Below are 23,959 nucleotides of genomic sequence, written 5' to 3'. Positions count from 1 at the left end.
ATTGGGATCTTTGTCATCACTTAGTCCAAAATTCCCACTTTGAGCTGAGAAGGAAAGTTCTTAGGAATCAAAAAAGATGTAGGGGTAAAAAAATGACCTCACTTCTCCATTGCCAGAGTCTCTGAAGCAACTAGCAGCAAATTACCCATGGAAGTTGTGGAGTTCCCTTCTCCAGAGATCTTGTGATTGACACTGTAGCCCTATGTTTTCAATGCACTGCCAAATTTGTTAAAGCAACTGGATGCTTGCCAGCCTGACGCTTCATTTTGTGCTGTGTGGACACAGTCCTAAGCATGTGAAGTGTCAATAAAGCACTTAACATTATTTTCAGACTTATCTAATCTTCCTTTCTACTGAGTTTGTAAGTTCCTTGAGGGCAGTGCATCACACTGTGTTCTGAGTGGCAAACATTGGACCCACTAAAGGTAGCTTAAAAAGGAAAAATGATTAACTTTAGTTATCTCTAGGAGGGCTAGGAAACTAGGTTCGAAGGGTACTCCACACCCAGGAGACAACAGCAACACCTGGAATGTAACTCTGGCACAGGCCCTGGAGCAGGTATCACCATCACAGGCACGGGAATCGGCTGTTCCTTTTCCCACAGAAAAAGTGTCGGGTTGTTAGAGGGACAGTGAATGAATACTGGGCAAGCCAAAACAATGGCAGCTATGTAGTAGATCCTCCACAGGATTTAAATAATTTCAGCCAAATGAAGATACCTAATACCATTAGAAAAAGAATATATCTGACAGTCAGGCGAGGTGGCTTACACCTGTAATTCTAGCATTTGGGGAGTCTGAAGCAGGCGGACTGCTTGATTCCAGGAGTTTGAGACCAGCCTGAGCAACATGGCAAAACCCCATCTCTACAAAAAATTAGCTGGGTGTGGTGGTGCGCGCCTATGTCCCAGCTACTCAGGAAGGAGGCTGAGATGGGAGGATCACCTGCACCCTGGGAGGTTAAGACTGCAGTGAGCCAAGCTCACACCACTCCACCCCAGCCTAGACAACAGAGTGAGACCCTATCTGAAAATATGTATGTTTTAAGTCCTCTCAGGCATACTCAGAGGGATCAAGTTGCTAGTGAAATAAGCCAACTTCTAAATAAAAGTAACGGAAGGACTAGCATTTTCTTATCATGGTTACCTTACCCTTACTAACCTTCTTGAGGCTTACTTAGACTTGTGTTTGTATGTATGTTACACAGACCACTATCAAGTTTTATAAATCTTGCTACAACAAAAATGAAAGAATATTTTAGCATTGCTCCCTAGAAAACTGCAAAGCTTACTGAGAATATGCATCCTTTAAAAAGTGTGCCTATATCTTTATATACTTGATTTTAAAATTTCTTTAATTTTGTATTATTATAAGTATAGAAAAATGATAAACAGAATAGTTTTCCACGTTTCTTGGATTCTCCATTTTACTTAAGCTAAAGGTATACTTTTCTTATTACTTTGCTAATCGTGAATTCTGCTTTTATCAACACAATTCAGAACTTGTTTCCAACGGGTAGGATGAAAATTGAATATATGTGACACTCAAATGCTCAATTCCCTGTTGAAGAAATGAATGATAGACCCTATCTATCATTTATTTGACTCATGTGTACACCCATGTATATCGCAGACATTTTTATTTAATTATTCAAGAATTGGCACATGAGAAGCATTATCTAATTCCTCTGGGACCTTCCCCTGGCAAAAATAAATGCAATGACTGTGGCTACCAGATGAATTTTGCCCTTTTTCTTATATTTGTAAGTAATGACTTTATTATTTCTACATTTAATGATTTAAATTTTAAGCCAAACAGAAAACCACTACAAAGAAAAAAGTCAATAAAATCTTACTATGTAGAAGTTAACCATCATTAATATTAGGTGGACATCTTTCTTGACAGCTTTATGTAGACACTCAGATATTAGGAGTGATAGGTACATAGATAACTTGGTACACAGAAATAATTTTATAAAACTGGATACATATCATGCATGCTATTTTTAAATAAAAATATTAAATTTACATTGACTTAAATGTAATAAGAGAGAGAAACCAGATGAAACTAACAGATAACTGTTTCTTCTTCACTAATAGCCTTCTAGGAGTATGGGAGAAAAATATTTACAAGTTTGGATTTTTTAGCAACCCAAATGTGTTGTTGAACTTTATTAAAGTGTTCCTAAAATTAAAAATATAACAAATAAAATAAACCAGTTGGGCATGGTGGCACACACCTGTAGTCCCAGCTACTGGGGAGGCTGGGGCAGGAGGATGGCTTGAGCCCAGAAGTTAGAGGCTGTAGTTAGTTATCTATAATTGTGCCTGTGAATAGCCACTGTACTCCAGCCTGGGCAATATAGTGAGAACCTGTCTCTAATTTAAAAAAAAAATAAGTAAATAAATAAACAAGTGACCCTAATTCTACATAATCTTAATTGAGAAAGTTTTAAGCTAAATCTACTCATCTTGAGTTCCAAATAATAATTATATGTTTTACAATTAAAATTGGAAAGAGGCAGAAATGGAACGTCTGAAACCTTTAGTCTTTATTTACATATGAATTGGAGCTAGCCTACCTTTGTCATTGTGATACTTGTTGAATTAGGGACAGGTATAAAGCAATACCTTTATTCCTCTTAGTTCATTCAGAACAAAGTTCATTCACTTCATTGGTGTAATAAAATATCTAAACTGCAATTGCTTGTGTTTACATGGAACGAGTTGAGATAACATTGTCCTCTAAAATATATAAATTTTTTAAAATCAAGGGCCAAGACCCAAATTACAAACCTTTAACAAAAAGAGGCTTTGACAATTCTCAGATACCTTCCCCACATGACAATTCTGAAGCATCTTCAGACATACAAACACAGCTGTTTCTGAAGTTTCCAAAGGAACCGTATGCTGCTAGAAAAACAGATGATTCTGGTTGTATGTGTGCTTTTATTTGCAGTCAAAACAGAAGTATATTGGACTTCCTTGGCAGGTTAACCCAAGGAAGTTTAAATTTTAAAATTATTTAAGATTTTTAGGGACAACCAGTATGCTCTCTTTGTCTGAATAAGAAATATTATCATTTTATTTCATCATTTGAAGCTCATTTTATATATTCACATTGAATCTACCTTGTCTACAATTTTTTTTTTTTGAGATGGAATTTCGCTCTCGTTGCCCAGGCTGGAGTGCAATGGTGTGATCTCGGCTCACCAAAACCTCCACCTCATGGGCTCAAATGATTCTCCTGCCTCAGCCTCCCGAGTAGCTGGGATTACAGGCATGTGTCACCATGCCTGGCTAATTTTTTGTATTTTTGGTAGAGATGGGGTTTCTCCATTTTGGTCAGGCTGGTCTCGAACTCCCAAACTCAGGTGATCTGCCCGCCTCGGCCTCCCGAAGTGCTGGGATTACACACATGAACCACCATGCCTGGCCTACAATTATTTCATAAGCTAGTAGTTTCTTTTTTTCCCTCTGTATAAAGCTAACACACTTCACATATTCAAAATGTGACTCAAGTTTCAAATGTAAGAGGAAGTGTAAACATTTACATATAATAGAGTAATTACTCATACAGGCAATTGAATACTAACACCATTTTGACAATTAGGTCATAAGCAATTGGGAAAAATAGAGTAATTTCTATTTACATAGAACTGTCCTTCAGCCATTAATTAGACCACAGAGTGTCCTTTTTGCAGAAAGTTTTTATTTATTTTTTTCAGTTTAAGGGTAGGTTTTTATAGACCAACAGTAGAAATAGTTACAGTTTTATGCACAGTTGAGAAAATTCATATTCCCCACTGCCAAAGTAGGTAGAGGGAAGAATTTCTTTCTATAGCAACAAGAGTTAATGTGGTTGATCACTCCTGTTTTCACTTTGATGTCCACAGAACACAGTAAACTGAGCCTCTCTATTTTACAGAATGATAAATTCAACCGGGCGGGGAGGGGGGGTGGGTGCTACAATGTAGGAAATGTATGTAAATCATATTGCATTCTAATTTATGGCATTCTAATTTATGACTCCAAAGTGCCATGCATGTGAATTCACATGTCCTTTTGGATAGGAAAACATTGAACAAAAGTGTGATGGATTTAAGTTTTCTGCACTCAGAATGAGCTAGTAAACTAGAAGCAGTGGGTAATGGCCTGACACCTCTTCCATCGTTTATTTCTCCCGGGCTTCTTCTAAGATCTTGGAGTCTTAATTTAGTGAGTGCCCAGCTGTTGCAGTCATCATGCATTCATTAACTGCTACTTTCCTTTCCTCTGTTATTATGTACCACCAGTATTTTGCTAAATGTATTAATAACCCTAGACTTTACTTATTCTCTCCAGCCATATCTGCTGCAATGATTCTTCCCTTCCCAGTATCTCTTCATTCCTAGTTGGTAATAGTCTGTGCATGGCACCTGGAAACTCAGTACATCTTTGTCGTATATGTAAATATTTCTCTCCCTCAGTCCCTGTCTTTCCATCCTAGATGCCTATCACAATGCTTATTACCCATTCTGTCTTAATAGTTAGCAAATGTTACACTAGACATTGTACTAAATGATCCACATGTATTATCTCTGCTCTTCCTCACAAGTCAATGAAGTAGAGACATTAATATTCCCATTTTTAAGGGAGGAATGTAGAGCTGAATGACACTGAGTCATCTGTCCCAGGATTTGTGCCCAAGCCTGTCTGCTTCCAAGGTTCACTGTAATAACTACTACATTTAATTGTCTCCAGAAACTCTCTGCTAGACCTCATTTGGTTTCATCAATCTTTCTCCAGGAGTTCTGTTTCTATAAGGTACTCCAACAACTATAACAAGTAACAAATACAATATATTAAAAAGCCTCAAACAACAACCAAAATGCATTATAAATTACATTCTGTAAGAATAAAAGGGATTGGCTGGGCATAGTATCTCATGTCTGCAATCCCAGCACTTTGGGAGGCCGAGGCGGGTGGATCACTTGAGGTCAGGAGTTTGAGACCACCCTGACCAACATGGCGAAACCCTGTCTCTACTAAAAATACAAAAATCAGCCCGGTGTGGTGGTGGGCGCCTGTAATCCCAGCTACTCAGTAGGCTGAGGCAGGAGAATCGCTTGAACCAGGGAGGCAGGGGTTGCAGTGAGTGACCCGAGATCGCACCACTGCATTCCAGCCTGGGCAACAGAGTGACACTCCATCTCGGGAAAAAAAAAAAAAAAAAAAAGAATAAAAGGGATTGTTTTCGATAACATTCACACTTTATTGGTATACAAAGCGTTTAATGAAAAGAATGTACCAGATGCATAAGGAGGAAAGTCTATAAGCTCTCCCTCCTTCAGCTTTCTAGCCTCCTATTTGTATTTTACTATGTAGTCAAAAATCACTTGTGTTCTATTATAAGTAATGAAATATAGAGAAAACTTAGCAAATAAGTCATCAGTGTTCCTCACCTGGTAGAAAGCACTTGATGAGCAGCACTGTAAGCTTTGTTCCACATTCAACATTCAGCGAATGGTATAGGACCATTATTATGTATAAAATACTCAATGATAGATGAAATATATATATGCCCATGGAGGGAGAACTAATGAGAGGGGAAGAAAGGTGGAAAGAGAAACAGACCTCTCATAATATGGCAGGAGATTCTAAGTGCTTAAGCAGGTGATACAAACAATAAATACTACAGCAGCTCAGAGGAGTTAAAGTTTCAATGATGTAAGAAAAAAGTTTTGTAGAGGTGGTGAGGTTTGAGCTGTGCCACAGAGGATGACTTTGGACAGGCAGAGAGAAGGTATGAGAGAGTAATGACATGAGAAAAGGCTCAGAGGCAGGAAAGCATAAATTTCTTGCAGGGAGTATAAACAGTCCACACTAACTGGGGGTAAAGTTTGTGTGTCAGGCAATGGTGGGAGATTATCAGGGAAAAGACGGCTGGAAACAGGTGTTGAGGGCCTTGAATCCCGAGTTAAAAACATCTGAGTTTCTTCTACTTGCTACCAGAAGCTACTGAGAGTTCAAAGTGCAACAATACAATGAAAGCAGGGCTTTCGAATGGATTGACTGGGAAGAAGACCGGAGGCAAGGAGACCAATAAGGCATCAGTTGCATTGCTGAGTGAGAAATGATAAAGACTGAGCCAATGGAGAAGGAGAAATAGACAGGATTTGGTGGCTAATGGAAAGGAGAAGAGATTTGTTTATCCATGTTTCTTTTCTTCAAAAGAACGCAGCATTCACTTCAAAATCCCATTTATCTGAAAGTAAGAGAAAAGACTCAATAGCACTTCTCTATTCTGAAAGTTGTCAACTTTGAAGTATGGAATTAAGGACAAGGAGATTGAGAATCCAAATAGGAAGTGCTGACACCCATTTGAAAAATCTCTTGTTAAATCTCTAGTTTATCTCTTCAAAGGGAAGTGGTCTTTTTGGAGGCTCTCACCATCATTAGCTTTTAGTTCATCAGGCAGACAAATGAGGAATGTTACCTAGTTCACATATACATATGCACATACACCCAGATTCTAAAGGCAGATAATTTTTAAAGGTCTCAGAAACTACTTCAATACCAGCCTCTTGTTGACATTAATCTTACAGAGCTACAGTACTACTAAATAAATTCTTCAGTAATAACCAACAAAGGATTGTGAAGAAATGCTAAGGTCATAAGGTAATGTTATCATCATCCAGACCAACCCACTTTGTTTTATAGGAGAATCTAAGACCAGGCAAATTATTTTTCCTTTTAATCAGAAAATACAACTGGTACTGAAATCCAGGTCTCCTCCCTTAAGAATAATGTTCTTGGCCGGGGGTGGTGGCTCACGCCCGTAATCCCAGCACTTTGGGAGGCCGAGGTGGGTGGATCACGAGGTCAGGAGATCAAGACCATCCTGGCTAACAAGGTGAAACCCCGTCTCTACTAAAAATACAAAATATTAGCCAGGCATGGTGGCAGGCACCTGTAGTCCCAGCTACTCAGGAGGCTGAGGCAGGAGAATGGCGTGAACTCAGGAGGCAGAGCTTGCAATGAACGAGATCGCGCCACTGCACTCCAGCCTGGGCGGCAGAGCGAAACTCCGTCTCAAAAAAAAAAAAAAAAGAAGAAGAAGAAGAAGAAAAGAATAATGCTCTTACTGGGTATGACAGTGCATGCCTAAATTCCCAGCTACTTGGGAGGCTGAGGCAGGAGGGTCACTTAAACCCGAGAGTTCAAGACTAGCCTCGGCAACAAAACGAGATCCCATTTCTAAGAAAAGAAAAATAATAATGTTATTTTTTCAGGGTCCTTTACTTCAGCCTCAGTGGATCCATTTTAGGAAATGTTTAGATGCTAACAATGTGGCTGCATTGTCTCCAGCTATATCTTTCTCTTCTGTTCATATCTTTGAGAAGAAAACGCAACAGAAGAGGACCTCTAGAATGAGGTAGGGTTCCCATTCTAACGCAATGAAGTAAGACCACTAGTTAAAGTCAGCCACCCAGTAGCCCAGAAGAGCACAGTGAGATTGAGATGCTAAGACAGTAGAACAGAGTGCTAACCTGCCCTTGTCCCCATTACCCACTATTTGATGCATTTGAAGAGAGACAGTGACTCTGGCTCTAAGATGTTAGAGAAAAGCAGTCATTGCTATTATCTCACAGGCAATGATGGCAGTGGAGAAAAAGCAATGGTTTCAAGGAAGGGGCAGATATGGATTTACTATGAACCCAGTGAAATTTAAACTTCACTAACGTGAACCATTCCACATCCTGGGAATTTTGTATTAACAATTTTGTATTTTTTTCCTTAAAGAGGTTTCCCCAAATTGTATAAGCTTAGGCTCTACAAAATCCCTAAGAATTCAGTGTGCTAAAGAGTCTAGTACCTTCTAGAAATGCCTCAAAAATGTCAGTTTTAATAAACTTGTAATAGTTTATTAGCTATTACAAGTCCAAATGACTGTCTTTGGCCATTCTTTCCAATATATATCAGTAAGATTTCTAGAAGGCAAAGAGATTGTGTTGAAATCTTTACAAGCTAAGTAATAGACCTTCCTTCCACACCAATATTTAAGATTTTTGTCCTCTTGGTTCATTATTGAATCTAGTTAAACAGTTTCTATAGAAATTTTATTTCTGAATAACACGTACAACGTAACAAGCAATTACAAATGAGATGTTGACATAGAGTTATTTTGCAGATTATGTTGCATGTTCATGACTTGAAAACATTAGATAGAGGTAAAAACCATGAACATCTTTGTTTCTATTTAGACGGATATTTATCTTTATTTGTGAGATATGACCACTATGGTTTTACTTTAAAACCACAAATAAAGTTTTAACAATGGGCATTTTTCTTGTTGAGAGGTCTGTGGTCAGACTAAACATCTCTCGGAACCTGATTTGATCCTGAGGTTTTCAAATTCAATATTCAGCAAATATAGATCATTTCTTTGGCCAAAAGAAATAATTAAGAACTTCAGAGCTAATGCAACTCTCCTGAGCCTGCTTCTGTTTTTTTGGATGACATGATAATCAGACAGCCTCTTCTGGTGTTGCTTCTCACTACGTTTGAGATTGAGACAGCATAAATCACACACAATCTTTTGAAACTCTAGGTGATATTGCTTTAGGTTTTTATGTCAGCAAAGCCTTCATTTTCTAGTACTCAACTTATGGGAATTTTATATATTATTAAATGCTTTCCTTTTCCTCACTCCCAATTATCCTGATCCAGAAAAGTAGACACATGGTCATTATGTGAAGACGAAGGAACATTGAATAGTTAATTATACAACAGCCAGAACTGTCCATAGTGTATTCATCCTTGTAACAGATTTCTGGAGGGTAAATTAGCATATTTAGTTAGAAATCTTGTAAAATAAAAATGGGATTGAGTAGCTGCAGTTTACATAGTAACCTCACACTTCATGGAGCTCTGACTCAAAATAACACAAGGCTCAAAAAAATGGGAAAAGGAATGCTCTGTAAATGATCCACATTGCCTAGGTAACTCCACTGACAAGATGTATTTGATAGTGTCTAAAATCCTCTTTTCCTGTATAAATACAGTCTCACTGTAATCCTAGAGAGTACATTTGCTTTCTCTTAGAATCTAACTCCCTTCAAATGATAGGTCTAAAATAAAATATGCAGAAGTCATTAAATTGTAGCATTTTCATTGCTGGGAGGGACCTCCAGAGGTCACCTAGTTCATCCCGATCTCCAGCCAGGACTCTTCCTAATACCGAATATAGCTGTACAGTGATCTGCATTAAGAAACCTTTTAAAGATCCCTGGGGTTGGGCAAAAAATAGCTAATATTGGCCTGATTCATAGAACAGCATTATACGAATGTCATAATAGCCACCCTCATCAAGAAAGACATCCATCAGGGCTAAGTGCTAGTACTCGCTTCAGAAGGAAAAGCTTTATTTTCTCAGAGAAAATGGTGGTAGATTAAGGAAATGACCAAGCATGTTGGTATTTTGCTGTTGTTGTTTAGGTGTACATTTAAATGCTTATCAAAAAGGAAACATTGTCATGTCAAAGACCACTGCAGGGAAGCCCAGAGGTGGCTGTAAGCAAGCAGATCACAAGTCCTTTAACAAGTTCTTTCAAATAGCAGCAGAGCTCAGAGGGGGGCTATTGTTTCAAACAAGATTCAATTAGCATCAAGTTATTGAAGGGCAGATGGGGAAACATAAGAATAATATTGACAGACCTGCTTTTTAAGCAGTATCTTTTCCCTCTAATCAGCTGAGTTTGTTAGAGCTGATCATTTCTTCAACTCCATTCAATTATAGGTGCAAAGAATGAGAACTTCAGTGTAACTCCAATTTTCTAAGAGAACTAATCACATTGCTGTTTTATAGAAAAGGTAATCTTTCACAGTTGCTTAGATTTAAAGCATTATGCTGGAATCTAGAAATATAGCTAAAAGAGCTGAGGTTCTTATCTGAATTATTTGGGCCTTTAAGCCTTTCAGTTGAACTAAAGAAAGAACTTAAAGATACAGCTGTAAAATGAGGAAAATAACTTACTCCTAAAAATTGTCTCAAGTATTCACTTGATTCTGTGTGTTTATGTTGCATCTTTTTCTCATATTTCTGCAAGGTTATATAAACTCTAGTCAACTATGAATGCCTCCATGATGAGAAATGGGAGGTTGGGTGGAAATAGATTAGAGAATAGGTTTTGTGGTTTTTTAAACCACATACTCTCTTGTCAACTTTCAAATTTTGTGCTTGTACCTCTTCCAAAGAATTCATTTGAAAATATTTCATTTTTGAAATCAGAAAGGCACTGTCTGTGCTCTCTCAGCCAGATACTCAGTCTGGGTTACAGGAAGTAGAAATGTGTGACTACTAGCCTTTCCCAGCCTCCTTTGCAACTCTTGACTTTGGAAATGGGAATTCAGCCACTGAGAACTTTTTGATGTGCAGCTGCCTTTCTCAGGGAACACTAACCAAGAAACAAAGTCTTCAGGTCACCTTTCCTCTTCCTTTTGTGAGGACAGAAGACAAAAGTATAAGATCTCCCTGAAGTGTCTCCTTGGCTTTACAACATTCCACAGTAGGCACCTAACACTTGAGTTAATAATGTGCAGACTACACACCTACCATAAAACTAGGACACTCAAGGCAAGGAAAGTATTTCCATAGTTACTTGGACATATGGCAGAGTGGTTTTCTTAAACTACTGAGATAATTGTCCATAACTTGCTGGGCGTGTACACAACCTGTAGAAAGTATTATTTTTAAAAGTTATCCACCAGGCACCGTGGCTCACGTTTGTAATTCTAGCACTTTGGGAGGCCGCGGTGGGCGGATCACCTGAGGTCAGGAGTTCGAGACCAGCCTGGCCAACATAGTGAAACCCCATCTCTACTAAAAAAAAATACAAAAAATTAGCTAGGCGTGGTGGCTTATGCCTGTAATCCCAGCTACTGGGGAGGCTGAGGCAGGAGAATCACTTGAACCTGGGAGGCAGAAGTTACGGTGAGCCAAGATTGTGCCACTGCACTCCAGCCTGGGCAACAGAGCAAGACTCCATCTCAAAATAAATAAATAAATAAAGTTATCAACATAAACTAATTCTCATAGCAGAATCAAGAAAATTCAAATACAGGAAACTGAATCAACTTTAAAGAAAGAGAATCATGATTAAAGAATGTAAGAAAAGCAGACAGCAGCAGATTCTACAATTTTTATTACAAAAAAAAAAAAAACCCTTTACATGCTATGACATTAAATGTCACTTACAAGGTCATTGCAAGCAAATCTTTTTTAAAAATATACACACTGTATATATTTACATTCAAGTTTGATAATATTTGTCAAGATATAGTTCAGATTCTACTCTTTACCCACTCTGTGGATTTGCTCATCTAGTAACTAAACAGCGATTGTATCATCACTCAGGCACATAGAGAGGTAGAAACCGCTTTTTAAAGAAAAACAAATGGAGTGCAAATGTGAAGATCATTGAAGCAGCTTAGCTACATCAAGGAGACCCTAACTAGCTTTGGTCATCTCAAAAAGCTGAATATATGTAGCCTTGTCCTTTAAATTAAAACCAGAAAAACTTTGGGCAGGTGCTCTTCTGAGCACATCAGAGTGCTGACAGAACTCAGCAACTAATGGTCTGCCACTCTGCAAGAGAATTGCATATGACTAAGTGAGGCAAAGATAGCAGCAGAGCTGGGCTGGCAGCTGGGCACCTTTTCCCTGATAAGACACAAAACATAACCAAACAAGTGGCTTACAAGATAGCCAATTAATATCTGGACATACAGTCTGGGATTCAGCAGCCAACTAAAGTACTTCATTTCCCAAGTGAAACCCCTATTCACTTCTGTTCTCCCACCTCCATCCCAAACTGAGCTCCTAAGTCTAGATAGGGGTGCGGGTGGCCTGGGACTTCTGCAGGCCACAGTTTTTCGGTCCCAAGTCCCGGCCTCACGAAGGCTCTTGGGACTGAGAAGGGCTGCCGGGGTTCTTGATAAACTTGGTGGGGGTTGTTCCAGAGAGGGGAAGTTGGAGGGGAGCCACAGGAATGGCCGTGGTCAGAAGCCCTTCTCGTTCCCTTTTCTTCTGTTTCATCCTGCGGTTCTGGAACCAGATTTTGACTTGCGTGTCATTCAGTTGCAAGCAGTTGGCTATCTCGATGCGTCGGGATCGAGTTAAGTACTTATTGAAATGAAACTCTTTTTCCAGTTCTGTCAGTTGCTTGGTGCTGAAATTCGTGCGCATCGCGCTGGACGGGTTAGCGGCCCCATACTGGGTGAGTTTGCCTGCAACGTAAAGACAGGGCGTCAGCCAGGCCAGAGGCCGGGGACAGAACGTGGGTGAGCAGTGGAGCTAGTTAGAATCAAAGTCCCAGCGCAGCCCTCCTGGGTTCCTAGCAACACAGTTTGTGCCAGGAGAAATTTCACGGAGAGCTCCTTCCTGAAATTTTCTCAATGCCTGGCACATTTTCCGAGTCTGTACTCGAGGCAGACTCAATGGAATTCGCCCGGGAACGCGTCTTCTCCACAAAACCCAAACCTCTGTCTGGAGAGGCAGCGGCACCACGCTCCCAGCGCATTTCCGCGAGGGAGGCTCCGTCCCCAACCCCAGGTGACCCCATCCAAGGCCCGCGGACTTACTTTTCTTAGAGGCGTTCCTCTTCACTTTCATCCACTCGAACGTGCTAAAGGCGGCGGGGAGGCCGGAGGCGGGAGAGACGGACTTGGGGTAGGTGCCTGGGGCCAGGGATGCGGTCTGTAAAGCACCAGAGTGGCCGTCGGCTGGCGCTTTGAGACACGCGGGGAAGGGGCCGGGCTCGCCGAAGGCCGCATAATCCACCTGGCCGCTGAGGAGGAATGAGCCGCCGCCCGAGAAGACGGCCGAGGTGGCGTAGTGGACGTGAGCCCCGCCGTCATCTGCCGCCCGCCCCAGCACGCCCGGGAAGTCGTACGCGGGCCCGGGCCCCAGGAAGCCGTAGTCCGTGCCCGCCCCTGCCGCGGCAGGTGCCGCACCCGGTTCGTAGCTCCCCTCCAGGGTGCAAGGCGCGTACTGGGGCGCGGCCGGAGGCGGTGCCGGCGGCCGCGCGGGGGCGGCCGGGGGCGAAGGCGAGGGTCGGGCGGCGGCCAGGGGCAGACAGCTGACGAAGGCGCCGTCGCCGTTGCCCAGGGGGAAAGCAGGCTGCAGAGCCACGGGCCGGACGTCGGAGCGGGAGAACTTGGGTGCCAAGCTGAGCACGTCGCCGCCGACCCCGCCGCCGCTGCTGCACGACACGTACTCCAGGTAAGAGCTCATGGTTCCGGCCCCACCTTCCTGAGGACGCAGGCCGGGGCCGGAGTGCGGAGCCGGGCAGAGGCTGGGCAGGACCGCCGCCGTCTGCGCCGCTCCGCTCAGCCCTCTCTACCCGAGCTGCCCTCGCCGAGCCATGGTGAGTGAGCCGGTGGTAAATAGTGGCCTAATATACCGACGGGGGCAGCCACGTGGCGCTGGCCGGCCAATGGGCAGCCTCCCCGCACTGCCCGGGTCCCGACTGGCGCGCCGCTCCTCGCGCCTGCCCCGCAGCCAACTTAGCCAAAGCAGCCCAGGGCCGCCGCCCAGCGTCCCGGAGCCCTGAGGAGAGCCGTCGCGACGCGGGGTTGCCTGGGCAAGGGCGGGGCGAGAGTGCAGGGCGCCTTCTCTTGGACAGGTATTGGGCGAGGTGGGGGGAGAAAGGCAGGATTGGCTGCTTGGGTGAGGGCGAGGGAATGCAGGGTCGCGAGCCGCTTCTGCTCTGGCTCGTGGGGGACAAGTCCTTCGGGGGCTGAGTATGGGCGTCGCGGCGTGGAAAAGGTTAAATGGGAGCGTGACGCGCGGGCGGTGGAGACTGCTCCTCGCCCACCTCCAGCACAGGTAAAGTTATTCCTCTTCCCCTCTTCTGAGTCCTCTGCGCTTTCGGTTTGCTTTGCACTGATGTTATCCCTCTTCTAAACCTAGAGCAGATGTTTGGTTTTTTCCTTTCTTCCCCCTTTCCTATGACTCATGGAACTACATTTTATGCTGAGTGCCGTGTGCCTAGGGCGGGACAAAATTTTCACTTTTTGACTAGGCTTCCTTTTAACGTGATTTTGCAGCTTTGTTCTATCCCTCGCAGTTTGTGGCGGCGTGATGAGGGCCAGTGTTGTAGTGCCAGGCTTTGATAAGGTTTCTGCCTTATGGGGTAGTTTAGCAGATTTTCCCCTCCGTCTGGGTTGTTGGAATAAAGAATCTAGAGTCGTGGTGGAACACTCCTTGTGCTCCTATCCGGGAGGCTGGCACAGGCACCCGTGCGGCGCTTGCTTTCACTGAGGAGCTTGTCTGGAGGGCGCAAAGGCTTCCCAGGGACGGGTGAGATCTCAGAGGTTTGGATGGACTTGTACCTCGAAGCAATTAGAGCTTCTGCTCCATCAGATAAGTGCTGCATCGTCTCTTGCGAGTGAAATTTGAGGGCTCACAATGTTAATGGGCTCACATCTTTCCCTTGATAATATGGTTTTGTTTACTGAGTGTAGAGAGACGGGAAATAAAAGTGCAATTGGCACAGGCAGTGAAGAGTAGAAAGGTTACAAAGACCAGCTTTACATTGACAAACTTTCCAACTTCCTTTAGTATTTCTTTTAATGTTCCCTTTTTGGGGGACTGTAGGAAAATTACAAATTAGATAAATAGAGGTTGTTTACACACAGTAGTTATGAAAGATGGTGGTTTCCTAAAACCCTGTGTGAATAAAGACTCTAAAGAGTCTACTCAAAGCTTGTATCAAGTGCCCTTGAAAACTTAATCTATTACAGCCTCTAAGTTATGGTAACCCTGGTTTTATCATTGTTTTAATGATCCACTTGTCATAAAAGAGCAATTGAGCTGTTGCCTAAAATTCCACTCTGAGGAAGTTTTTAGAATAGGAGCCATCACAGCCCAGGAAGCCAGTTCCTTCCAGGGTTGTGGGCTTGTGGATAAACAAAGCCCTACCAAAATGTGAACTAGTGATGGACCTGAAGTTGCTGCAAGATAGGGGAGGGGTGTCCCCAGGTTGAGGGGAGCCGGTAGAGGGTGGATGCCTAGGAATGAGCACAAAGTTAAAGAGATCTGTGGTTCCTGCACTGCTGGAGTTCTTGAGTTTGATTGGAAATGGAATACTTGGGCTGAAACAAGCCCTTCAATCTTGATTTTGCTATTTCAGTTTTGTGCTATAGCTAGTCAGATGACAAAGGTCGTAAATAATTTTTATTTATTATTTATTTATTTATTTGTGCAGTGGCATGATCTCGGCTCACTGCAAGCTCCACCTTCCTGGTTCACGCCATTCTCCTGCCTCAGTCTCCCGAGTAGCTGGGACTACAGGCGCCCATCACCACGCCTGGCTAATTTTTTGAATTTTTAGTAGAGACAGGGTTTCACCCTGTTAGCCAGAATGGTTTTGATCTCCTGACCTGCTGATCCACCCGCCTCGGCCTCCCAAAGTGCTGGGATTACAGGCGTGAGCCACCATACCCGGCCCTAAATAATTTTTAAGAAGAGAAAAATAAAAGTTTTTCCCTAGCACCCCAGTTAGAAAATGATAGAGCTCCTCAGCGCTAGCTCAGCCTTAAAATGTAGACACGTTTCTTCACTGCTCTCCTGTGCCGTTTAGGCAAAAGTAACAGCAAATAAGATGCTGCTGAGTTCACAATGCCCCCTCCTCCACCTCTGGCTAGATTTTAATAGCCAGTTTTTGCCTGCAAGATGTCCCAGCTCTCACAGTGTTCCCTCAAATGATACTTATCCTATCACAACTCCTAAGCCTAGAGGCCCCATGGGTCAAGAAGGTAGAATGGCTTTGTAAACCTCTTTGGGGAAGACATCCAGCCAGCTGCAACCCAAGGTTTAGGGCAGAGAAGTCAGCCTGACTGTCTGGCAAGTCTGACCAAAACCCCTCAAATTAAGGGCCTTTTCTCTAAGGTTTCAGAAAAATCAGGCTGCCTAGGTGTCCTGGCAGCTTTCATGGCAACAAAGACTAAGTTTTTCCTGCTGGGCATTTGGGGCAAAGGGTGGGTCCTTCCTGATATAATTAGGCCTTGACTTTGATGCACCCATGAGCTATCCACACTAGCTCCATCAAGTAAAATTTTGGAGATTTAGCCTTTCTGAGGGAAGAAAGTGTCCTAAAAAAGAATGAAGTTTTAAAAAATACTGTTTTGTTTTGTTTTCACAACCGTGGGTGAGAGCGAGGGAGAGGTGTTCAATATTTGTTCAGACCCAGTAGCATTTCTCTGATAATCGCACGCAGAAAACTACATTCTGGCCGGGCGCGGTTGCTCCCGCCTATAATCCCAGCACATTGGGAGGCTGAGGTGGGTGGATCATGAGGTCAGGAGATCAAGACCAGCCTGGCTAACATGGTGAAACCCCATCTCTACTAAAAAATAAAAATAAAAATAAAAAATTCGTGACACATGCCTGTAGTCCCAGCTACTTGGGAGGCTGAGGCAGGAGAATCGTTTGAACTGAGGAGGTGGAGGTTACAGTAAGCCGAGATCACACCACTGAACTCCAGCCTGGGTGACAGAGCAAGACTCTGTCTCAAAAAAAAAAAAAAAAAAAAAAAGAAAGAAAGAAAGAAAAGAAAGCAAAAGAAAAAACTATATTCTGTTCACTCTTCTCTCCACTCCCTTAATCTCCAAATCCTTGGCATATTCCACACCTTGGGGCTTAGAATTGGCATCTCCATTCTTGGGCTGGTTCTTGACTTGCTCAGGTTGGAAGTCAAGACTCTGGTCATCTCATACTCAAATTCAACAGATGTTTGACAAGGATTTACTATGTAATGACGTTTTATTAGGAGAAAGTTAGTCTAGGGAAAAGACATTCTCAAACCAAAAGAGCTAGAGATTCATTTCTGACACAGGTTTTAGCTATACTATAAATCTACTCTAAAGAAATCTTAATGTATAATTAAGGAGAAGTTGGAAGATATTATTGGGGAAATGTAGAAAGATATGAATATAGCATATTTTGAGTAACATTAAAGTTTGTCTCTTAGATGTTCACAAAGTATGGGAGAAATGTCTTACTAATTTTATTGTCAAGCCATGAATTCCCCAGGGTCACTTGCCCTGCTGGGTCCTGGTGCTGAGTTCTCCACGGGAGGTGACAGCAGAGGGGCCTGACTGCCAGCTTGTGTTTGATGTCGGAATGCTTTGAAATCTCTCCCATCCTACTCACCACAGCAGCCACCCCCTACCCACTCCCTATCCCTTTCATGACTACCTTTCTCTCCCTTTCTAATAACTAGCCTCTTTTCTGCAGACAGAAGTGATAGAGGGTGGCAGTATGGTATTCTGTGTGTTTATTTTATTTTATTTTTGAGATGGAGTCTCGGTTTGTCACCCAGGCTGGAGTGCAGGGACACGATATTGGCTCACTGCAACCTCCGCCTCCTGGGTTCAAGCGACTGTCGTGCCTCAGCCTCCCAGGTAGCTGGGACTATAGGTGCACACCACTACACCTGGCTAATTTTTATATTCTTAGTAGAGACAGGGTTTTGCCATGTTGGCCAGGCTGGTCTCAAACTCCTGACCTCAAGTCATCTACCCACCTCAGCCTCCCAAAGTGCAGGGATTACTTCTGTGTGTTTAAAGTTGTTTTCAGGAAGCTCCGGGTAAGCCCTCTAGACAATTCCCACTATGTTACCGCTTGGAGGCACTTGACCACTTTGAAACTCTTGGCTTCCTAACCCCAAGTCACAGAAAATCTTGTTTGTTGGGGTGAAAAAGAGTGGGTGTCTTTTTTTTCTTAAGCCACATTAGGAGAAAGTACAGATTAAGATGCAGTTCCCTGTAGCATCCCTCAGTCAGCATAGGATGGAGGTAGGGATGCAAAGGAGTCCTAAGGACAAGAATTCTAAACCTTTTGGAAATCTGACAATGTGACCTTCCCTGAGGAAAACCATTTAAAGTGCTGTGCCTTTCCCTGAAAATTTTATGAATGAAAGGCTCACTGGTCAAGCCAGTAACTGACACATGGAGGCATTCAAAAGTGTTTGTTGGACATAAGCAGAATGGACAGAATGGTGTGTCTTTACCGTGACTAATACTGGCTGAAGGATATCTTTAGATTGTTGCCTCCCAAAACCACATCAGGTGGGTAGAAATCACCATAGAATCTTGTTTAAAAGTTCAGGTTTCTTCGGTCACCCCCAGAGACTTTTACTTAATAGTCTGACTCCGAAATTTTTTTTAAATTTTTATTTTTTTTGTAGAGACGAAGTCTTGCCATGTTGGCCAGGCTGGTCTTGAAGTCTTGGGCTCAAGTGATTCACCCACCTCAGCCTCCCAAAGTGCTAGAATTGCAGGCATAAGACACTGTGCCTGGCCTAGGAATCCTTTTTTTTGTGATGATCCTAAAGCAATATTGTTTGGAAACACACTTTGAAAAATTATGCTGTAGGAGTTGGGGTGGGAGGGGGCAGTGTGGGAATAAAGGAGATGTTCCTATGGGAGGGACCATGAATGATGAGAGATCATGGCTAGCTGGCACATGAGTATACCTAAATAGTATCCAGAGGTTTGTTGGGTTGTAGAGGTCAACGTCAAGGTAAAACTTAAGTCTACTTGGGCTGAAATTCTAGAACATATCCTTAAGAAGTGGTCAGTTGGAAGTTTCCCAAGTTTTGCTGACCAATTCGTGCTTTGCAGAGACTGGGCTCATTTCTGCTTCTTGCCGCTTCCCTACCTTGGCTTTGCTGATGCCAGTGGGGTTGGAAGAGAAAGAGATTTGTCTCTCCCAGTCTCTTCAGGGAAAATTTAGAGTGGTTCTGAGGCAATGGGAAGAAGGAAGGAGTGAGAATGGGCATCTGAAGAGAGAGGACTCAGGCTTTTTTTTCTTCCATCTCTTAAATTGTCTGGAATATGCCTTTGAGTCCCAGGGATCCAGAGGGGGCCAAACGTCCCTTAGCCTAAGCAATAACTCTATCCCTGGCTAAAGGCTGACCTTTCACAGCCTAAGATGTCAAAGCTAGAAAACACCTTCCAGATAAGCTACATCAAACCCCTAATTTTAGAGAGGAAGTCACTTTACTCAGAGGTTAAAAGAGGTTAAAAGCCATCCTGCAAAAAATGGAACCACCTTGGGTCTCGTGACTTTCCATGGTCCATTGCCTCTTTACAGTCTGCAAAGAGGAAGAAGTATAGTAGCCACTCCTTGGCATTGTGGCAGGCCTCGATCCCAAGCAAGCAGAGCAGTGTTCAAGAAGGTGCACTCATTTCCGAGAGGCCACACAGTCAGTGGTTCTGAGAGGCCTGCTGCTCTGCCAGACTTCTGTAGCCTCATATTGAGTCCTCCTAGAAGAGAGGGTAGAGACAGACCTGGGACCCCACCACCAAGCAAGAGTAAAGAATCCCCTTATTATCGTTGAAGTAGATCAGCATCAGGGCCCCGGGGGAACAAAACAAGAGGTATCCCAAGATTAATTTTGCTGGATAGAACAAGTATAAATAAGGGCACATATGAACACACACAGGCACACCCAGGTTACTTGTACTAGCCATTTTTTTGTTGTTGTTCCTTTATTATTTTACTCAAGGTGAGTTCTATTTCTTTTTAATGGCATTGTTTTGTTTTGTAACTTTTATTTTAAGCTCAGGGGTACATGTGCAGGTTTGTTCCATAGATAAACATGTGGCATGAGGGTTTGTTGTACAGATTATTTCATCACCCAGGTATTAAGCCTAGTACCCATTAGTTATTTTTCCTGATCTTCTCCCTACCTTCATCCTCTGCTCTGTTCCTTTATTATTATTATTATTGTTTACCTTTTATGAGACAGAGTCTTGCTCTGTTGCCCAGGCTGGAGGGCAGTGGCATGATCTTGGCTCACTGCAACCTCCACCCCCTGGGTTCAAGCGATTCTTCTGCCTCAGCCTCTGTGTAGCTGGGACTACAGATGCGTGCCACCACACCCACCTGAGTTTTGTAATTTTAGTAGAGATGGGGTTTTACCATGTTGGCCAGGCTGGTCTCGGACTCCTGACCTCAGGTGATCCGCTTGCCTCAGCCTCCCAGAGTGCTGGGATTATAGGCAAGAGCCACTGTGCCTGGCTTCTTTTATTTTTATGAAAGGGTAATAAATTTAAATGTGCCTGCTTCAAGATTCAAAGGGTACAAAGGGGTATACAGTGAAAAGTCTTCCTCCCACTCTTGTTCTCAGCTACCTAGTTACCCTTCACATAAGCAACCAACTTGTATATCTTTCCAGAGACACTTTTTACTAGCATCATTTTTATGTGCGTGTGTATGTACTCCACAGATTTTTGCACAAATGGTAGCATGCTAGGCAGACTTTTTTGCACCATGCTTTCCCCCTTATTGTATCTTTCATACCATTCCATATATATCCACACATAACTTCCTGGATTTGTTGTTGTTGTTGTTTGAGACAGGGTCTGACTGTGTCACTGAGGCTGGAGTACAGTGGTGCAATCACGGCTCCCTGCAGCCTCAACTTTCTCAGGGCTCAGGTCATCCTCCTACCTCACCCTTCTGAGTAGCTGAGATTACAGGCATGCACAAGCACGTCCAGCTAATTTTTGTATTTTTTTGTAGAGATAAGGTTTCAACTCTACAAAAGCAGGCTGGTCTCGAACTCCTGGGCTTGAGTGATCTGTCAGCTTTGGCTTCCCTAAGTGCTGGGATTACAGATGTGAGCCCCAGCATCTGGCCCTGGTTTACTTTTATAACTTCATACTGTTCTACTGTATACACCTGCCACAGTGCATTTAGCCATTCCCTATCAATGGGCATATAGCTTGTTTTCAACCCTTTGCTATTACAAACACAGGGTCAAGCTTTTACCTATTAAAAAAATTTGTAGAAGTGAAATGATTTAGTCAAAAGGTATGTGCACTGTCAGTTTCAATACATTTCTCCACAGAAATAAATTAATTTATACCTCTATCAGCAATATATGAGAGTTCCTGTCTCCTCACACCTTTGCCGAGTCAATGGGATGTTGAAGTTTTTATGTTTGCCAATCTGATAAGTGAAAAATAATACCTTTTACTTACCCTTATAACATCTCCCAAAATATCTCTCTTCCTTATCTTGAGCCTTTCATAATTCTGTATTACAAATGATAGTACTAACATAGAAAAGATAAACAACTTGCTGTAATCATGCCCAGTGTAAATGGCCAAAGTCAGATGTTCAGCAGTCTTCCCTATACTACACCATTCCACACAGGGCTCAAGGAGGTTCAGAAAAGAGTAGGTGGCTTCAAGCATTCCCTGAAAGACACATGATATTTAAAGAAAAAAAAAAAAATAAAAGCATGGAAGCTTTCTGACATCTGCTAAAAGACCTCTTCTTTAGTGGTTTGATACCAATAACACATTTCTGCATGAATCCTCCAGTGAACACTGCTCTTGAAGGAGAGGGCTCTGATTAGCAATTTGATCTGACCTAGTCCTAAACATTAGCTTGGATTCGATATCTAGGAAGCAGTAGGATGTTGTTGTTTTTAATTTCTCTAAGATATTTCTCACTTGACACCCAGGATCTAAGTATTCATCAGCACGGTGTGATTGCGGGTGTGTTTTTCCTAGGTTTTAGCTTTATATAGAACACTCACTTGGACCTGGTGAAGATACCAATACCTAACACACATTCTCATACAACTCTAATGATAAACCTATGAGGTAGATATCTTTATTGACTCTTTCACTGGTGAAACTGAAGTCCAGAAAGATTAAGTGGGTTGCTTAGGGCCACACAGTATATCAGTAGCAAAGCAGAAAATACAATGTAGACTGCAACCGAACTCATTAGATTCCTTGCAAAGCCTTCTCTTCTCCCTCCTCTATTCATTTTAGGGAATGATGTGACTCAGTCCTTCAAATCTAGAGGTTAACATCCACAACTCCTCTTTTACTCATCCAGTTGATCACTAAGTCCTGTGAATTCTACCTCTAAATGTCTTTTCTCTTCACTCTTGTTACTTTAGTTCATGTCTCTGCTGTGTTGTTGCAGTCGCTTCCTATTTTGTTCTTCTTGCCTCCTACCTCTCCTTTCTCTAATCAGACACAGCATCCCTGAGCTAGCTTCAAAATACATAACTTCACGTCCCAGCTTAAAACCTGCAGTGGCTCCCCACTCTCTACAGAGTACGTCCAAACTCCTTCACATGAGCCCTGTGCAACCTCTCTTTTTAGCCAGGATGACCACACTCCAAAATACTCTCCTTGTTCCAAGTCCAGACTTTGCTTTTTCCTCCTCCTTTCCTTTTGCATGAGTTGTCCTCTCTACCTGGTATAGTCTTCCCTTCTTGACCTGAGAAACGCTTATGCTTCAGGAGCCTGAATTCACCTCCTCTGAAACTATTTTTTTGACATTATAGTACTATTAGTGGCTCCTTTTTTATTAGAGGAACATTTTGACCACACCTCTGTTATAGCACCTGTCATATTGTTTTAGGATTATTTCTCTTCCCCACTAGATTGAAGGGCACACACCATCAGTGACTCTGTATCCCAGAGCCCAGCACAGTGTGCATAGGAGCTGTTTACTAGGAATTGGTGAAGGGCAAGGAGGAGAAACAGACTGAACCAAGGACAGCAGGACTAGTAGTTTCATTACTCAGTGAGTTCAGGACACTATGTGAGGCTTAATACTTCATCTTATATCTATCTGAAGCAAGATGGTAGAACATTTTCCCAAAGCAAGTTAATTTTCCACCCAAGAGGATGAAGGGAGAGAAGCCTGAAGGAAGAGAGGGCAAAGCTAAGGCTTCCTGTCTTTCAGGGACTCTTTCCTGTGGGCTGAGGTAACACATTTACTAACTTCAGAAACATTTCAGCTGATGTCCCCAAGCAAAAAAAGGGTAAAAGGGGAACTAGGCTGAAACTTCGTTAGGATTTACAAAGAGAACAGTATGTCCACTCCAGAAGGGTTATAAAAGTGCTTCACCACTAACTCCACCAAACCTTCCTGCTGTAAACAGCTCTAATGCTAGTGACTACCCTCAGAAACTTGCCTTCTATCCCTTTAGGGTGTTCTTAAAATAAGCCGGAAAGAATGGAGGTAAAAATACTGGAGTGTTTCCTCCACACTGGAAAGGAGAGGTGAGTCATATCATTGTGATTGGTGTTTTAAGTATATTTTTATTGTTACGTTAAATGGCATTCAAGTTTAGCTTCAAGTTCAACTTCCTCCCACACAAATACTCCTGCCAGTAAATACGCACTCTTAAATAAAACAGTGCCTGCGAGAACCTTCTGACCCATTGAAATTAGTCTTGCCCTGCCTTCTGAGGTGAATTCGTCCCTCTCTGGGTGTAGAGCAGTATTTAAGGGTGACACTCACGCAGGAGGTGTGGCAGGGGGCGGGGAATGCAGGGTCACTGCAGGTCAGGGATGGGTGTGGGTGCAAGCGCGTTGGGAGGGCCCTGGGCTCCCTGGGAAGTCCGAGGGCAGGCGGCAGGGCTGGCAGGTGGGAGTGCTGGCCCCCGACGTGAGGCAGTGACGGCGGGCCCTGCCCCCAGGCCCTGCGCTGCGGACCACTGTCCTGGCTGCGCAGCTCCCCAGCAGGCGCCGGGCTCAGGTCGCGCCTTCAGTTAGCGCTCAGCCTGCGCGCCTGCCTCTCCTCCGCTTGCGGTTGCTGGTCGGTTCCCAGCTGGCCCAGACATGCTCTGAAGTAGGAGGAACCGCTGTCGAGCGAAGAGTGCACACCGGGTGATTGATGAACTCTTAATAGAACTAACCTCTCCCGCCCCCCACCCTAGACACACACAGAGAAATCCTCCACCCCAGCCCCTTCTCCAGTCCTCCTCACGGGTGAGAGGGGACGCGGCCGCCAGCCGGTAGGGTGATTAACTCACCGTCTGTCTTTGCAAAAGTGCTCCAGGTGGATCAGGAGCACCCGCCCACCCCTCCCGCAGCCTGGCCGCTCGCGGAGGCGCGGAGAGCGCGGAGCGAGCACGCGCGTCACATGGCGGC

General features: G+C 43.3%; 1 protein-coding gene and 1 long non-coding RNA gene across 2 annotated transcripts; both read right to left on the bottom strand.

Moving 5' to 3' along the window:
- Nucleotides 1-11,166: 11,166 nt before the first annotated feature.
- Nucleotides 11,167-13,498, bottom strand: HOXD1 (homeobox D1). Its single transcript, XM_023212450.2, has 2 exons — nt 12,623-13,498; nt 11,167-12,268 (listed from the first exon to the last, which is right to left on the bottom strand). The coding sequence occupies exons 1-2, from the start codon at nt 13,272-13,274 to the stop codon at nt 11,934-11,936; spliced, it is 987 nt and encodes a 328-aa protein (XP_023068218.1). The 5' UTR covers nt 13,275-13,498; the 3' UTR covers nt 11,167-11,933.
- Nucleotides 13,499-23,105: 9,607 nt separating this feature from the next.
- LOC111542759 lies at nt 23,106-23,929 on the bottom strand. Its single transcript, XR_002731651.1, has 2 exons — nt 23,842-23,929; nt 23,106-23,670 (listed from the first exon to the last, which is right to left on the bottom strand). It is a non-coding gene; the product is annotated as an uncharacterized LOC111542759 (long non-coding RNA).
- Nucleotides 23,930-23,959: the final 30 nt, after the last annotated feature.

This window comes from Piliocolobus tephrosceles, chromosome 11 (assembly GCF_002776525.5).
Source record: "Piliocolobus tephrosceles isolate RC106 chromosome 11, ASM277652v3, whole genome shotgun sequence".
NCBI classification, from domain to species: domain Eukaryota; kingdom Metazoa; phylum Chordata; class Mammalia; order Primates; family Cercopithecidae; genus Piliocolobus; species Piliocolobus tephrosceles.
Note: the sequence above shows the minus strand (reverse complement) of the source record. Positions and strands in the feature narration are given on the sequence as shown.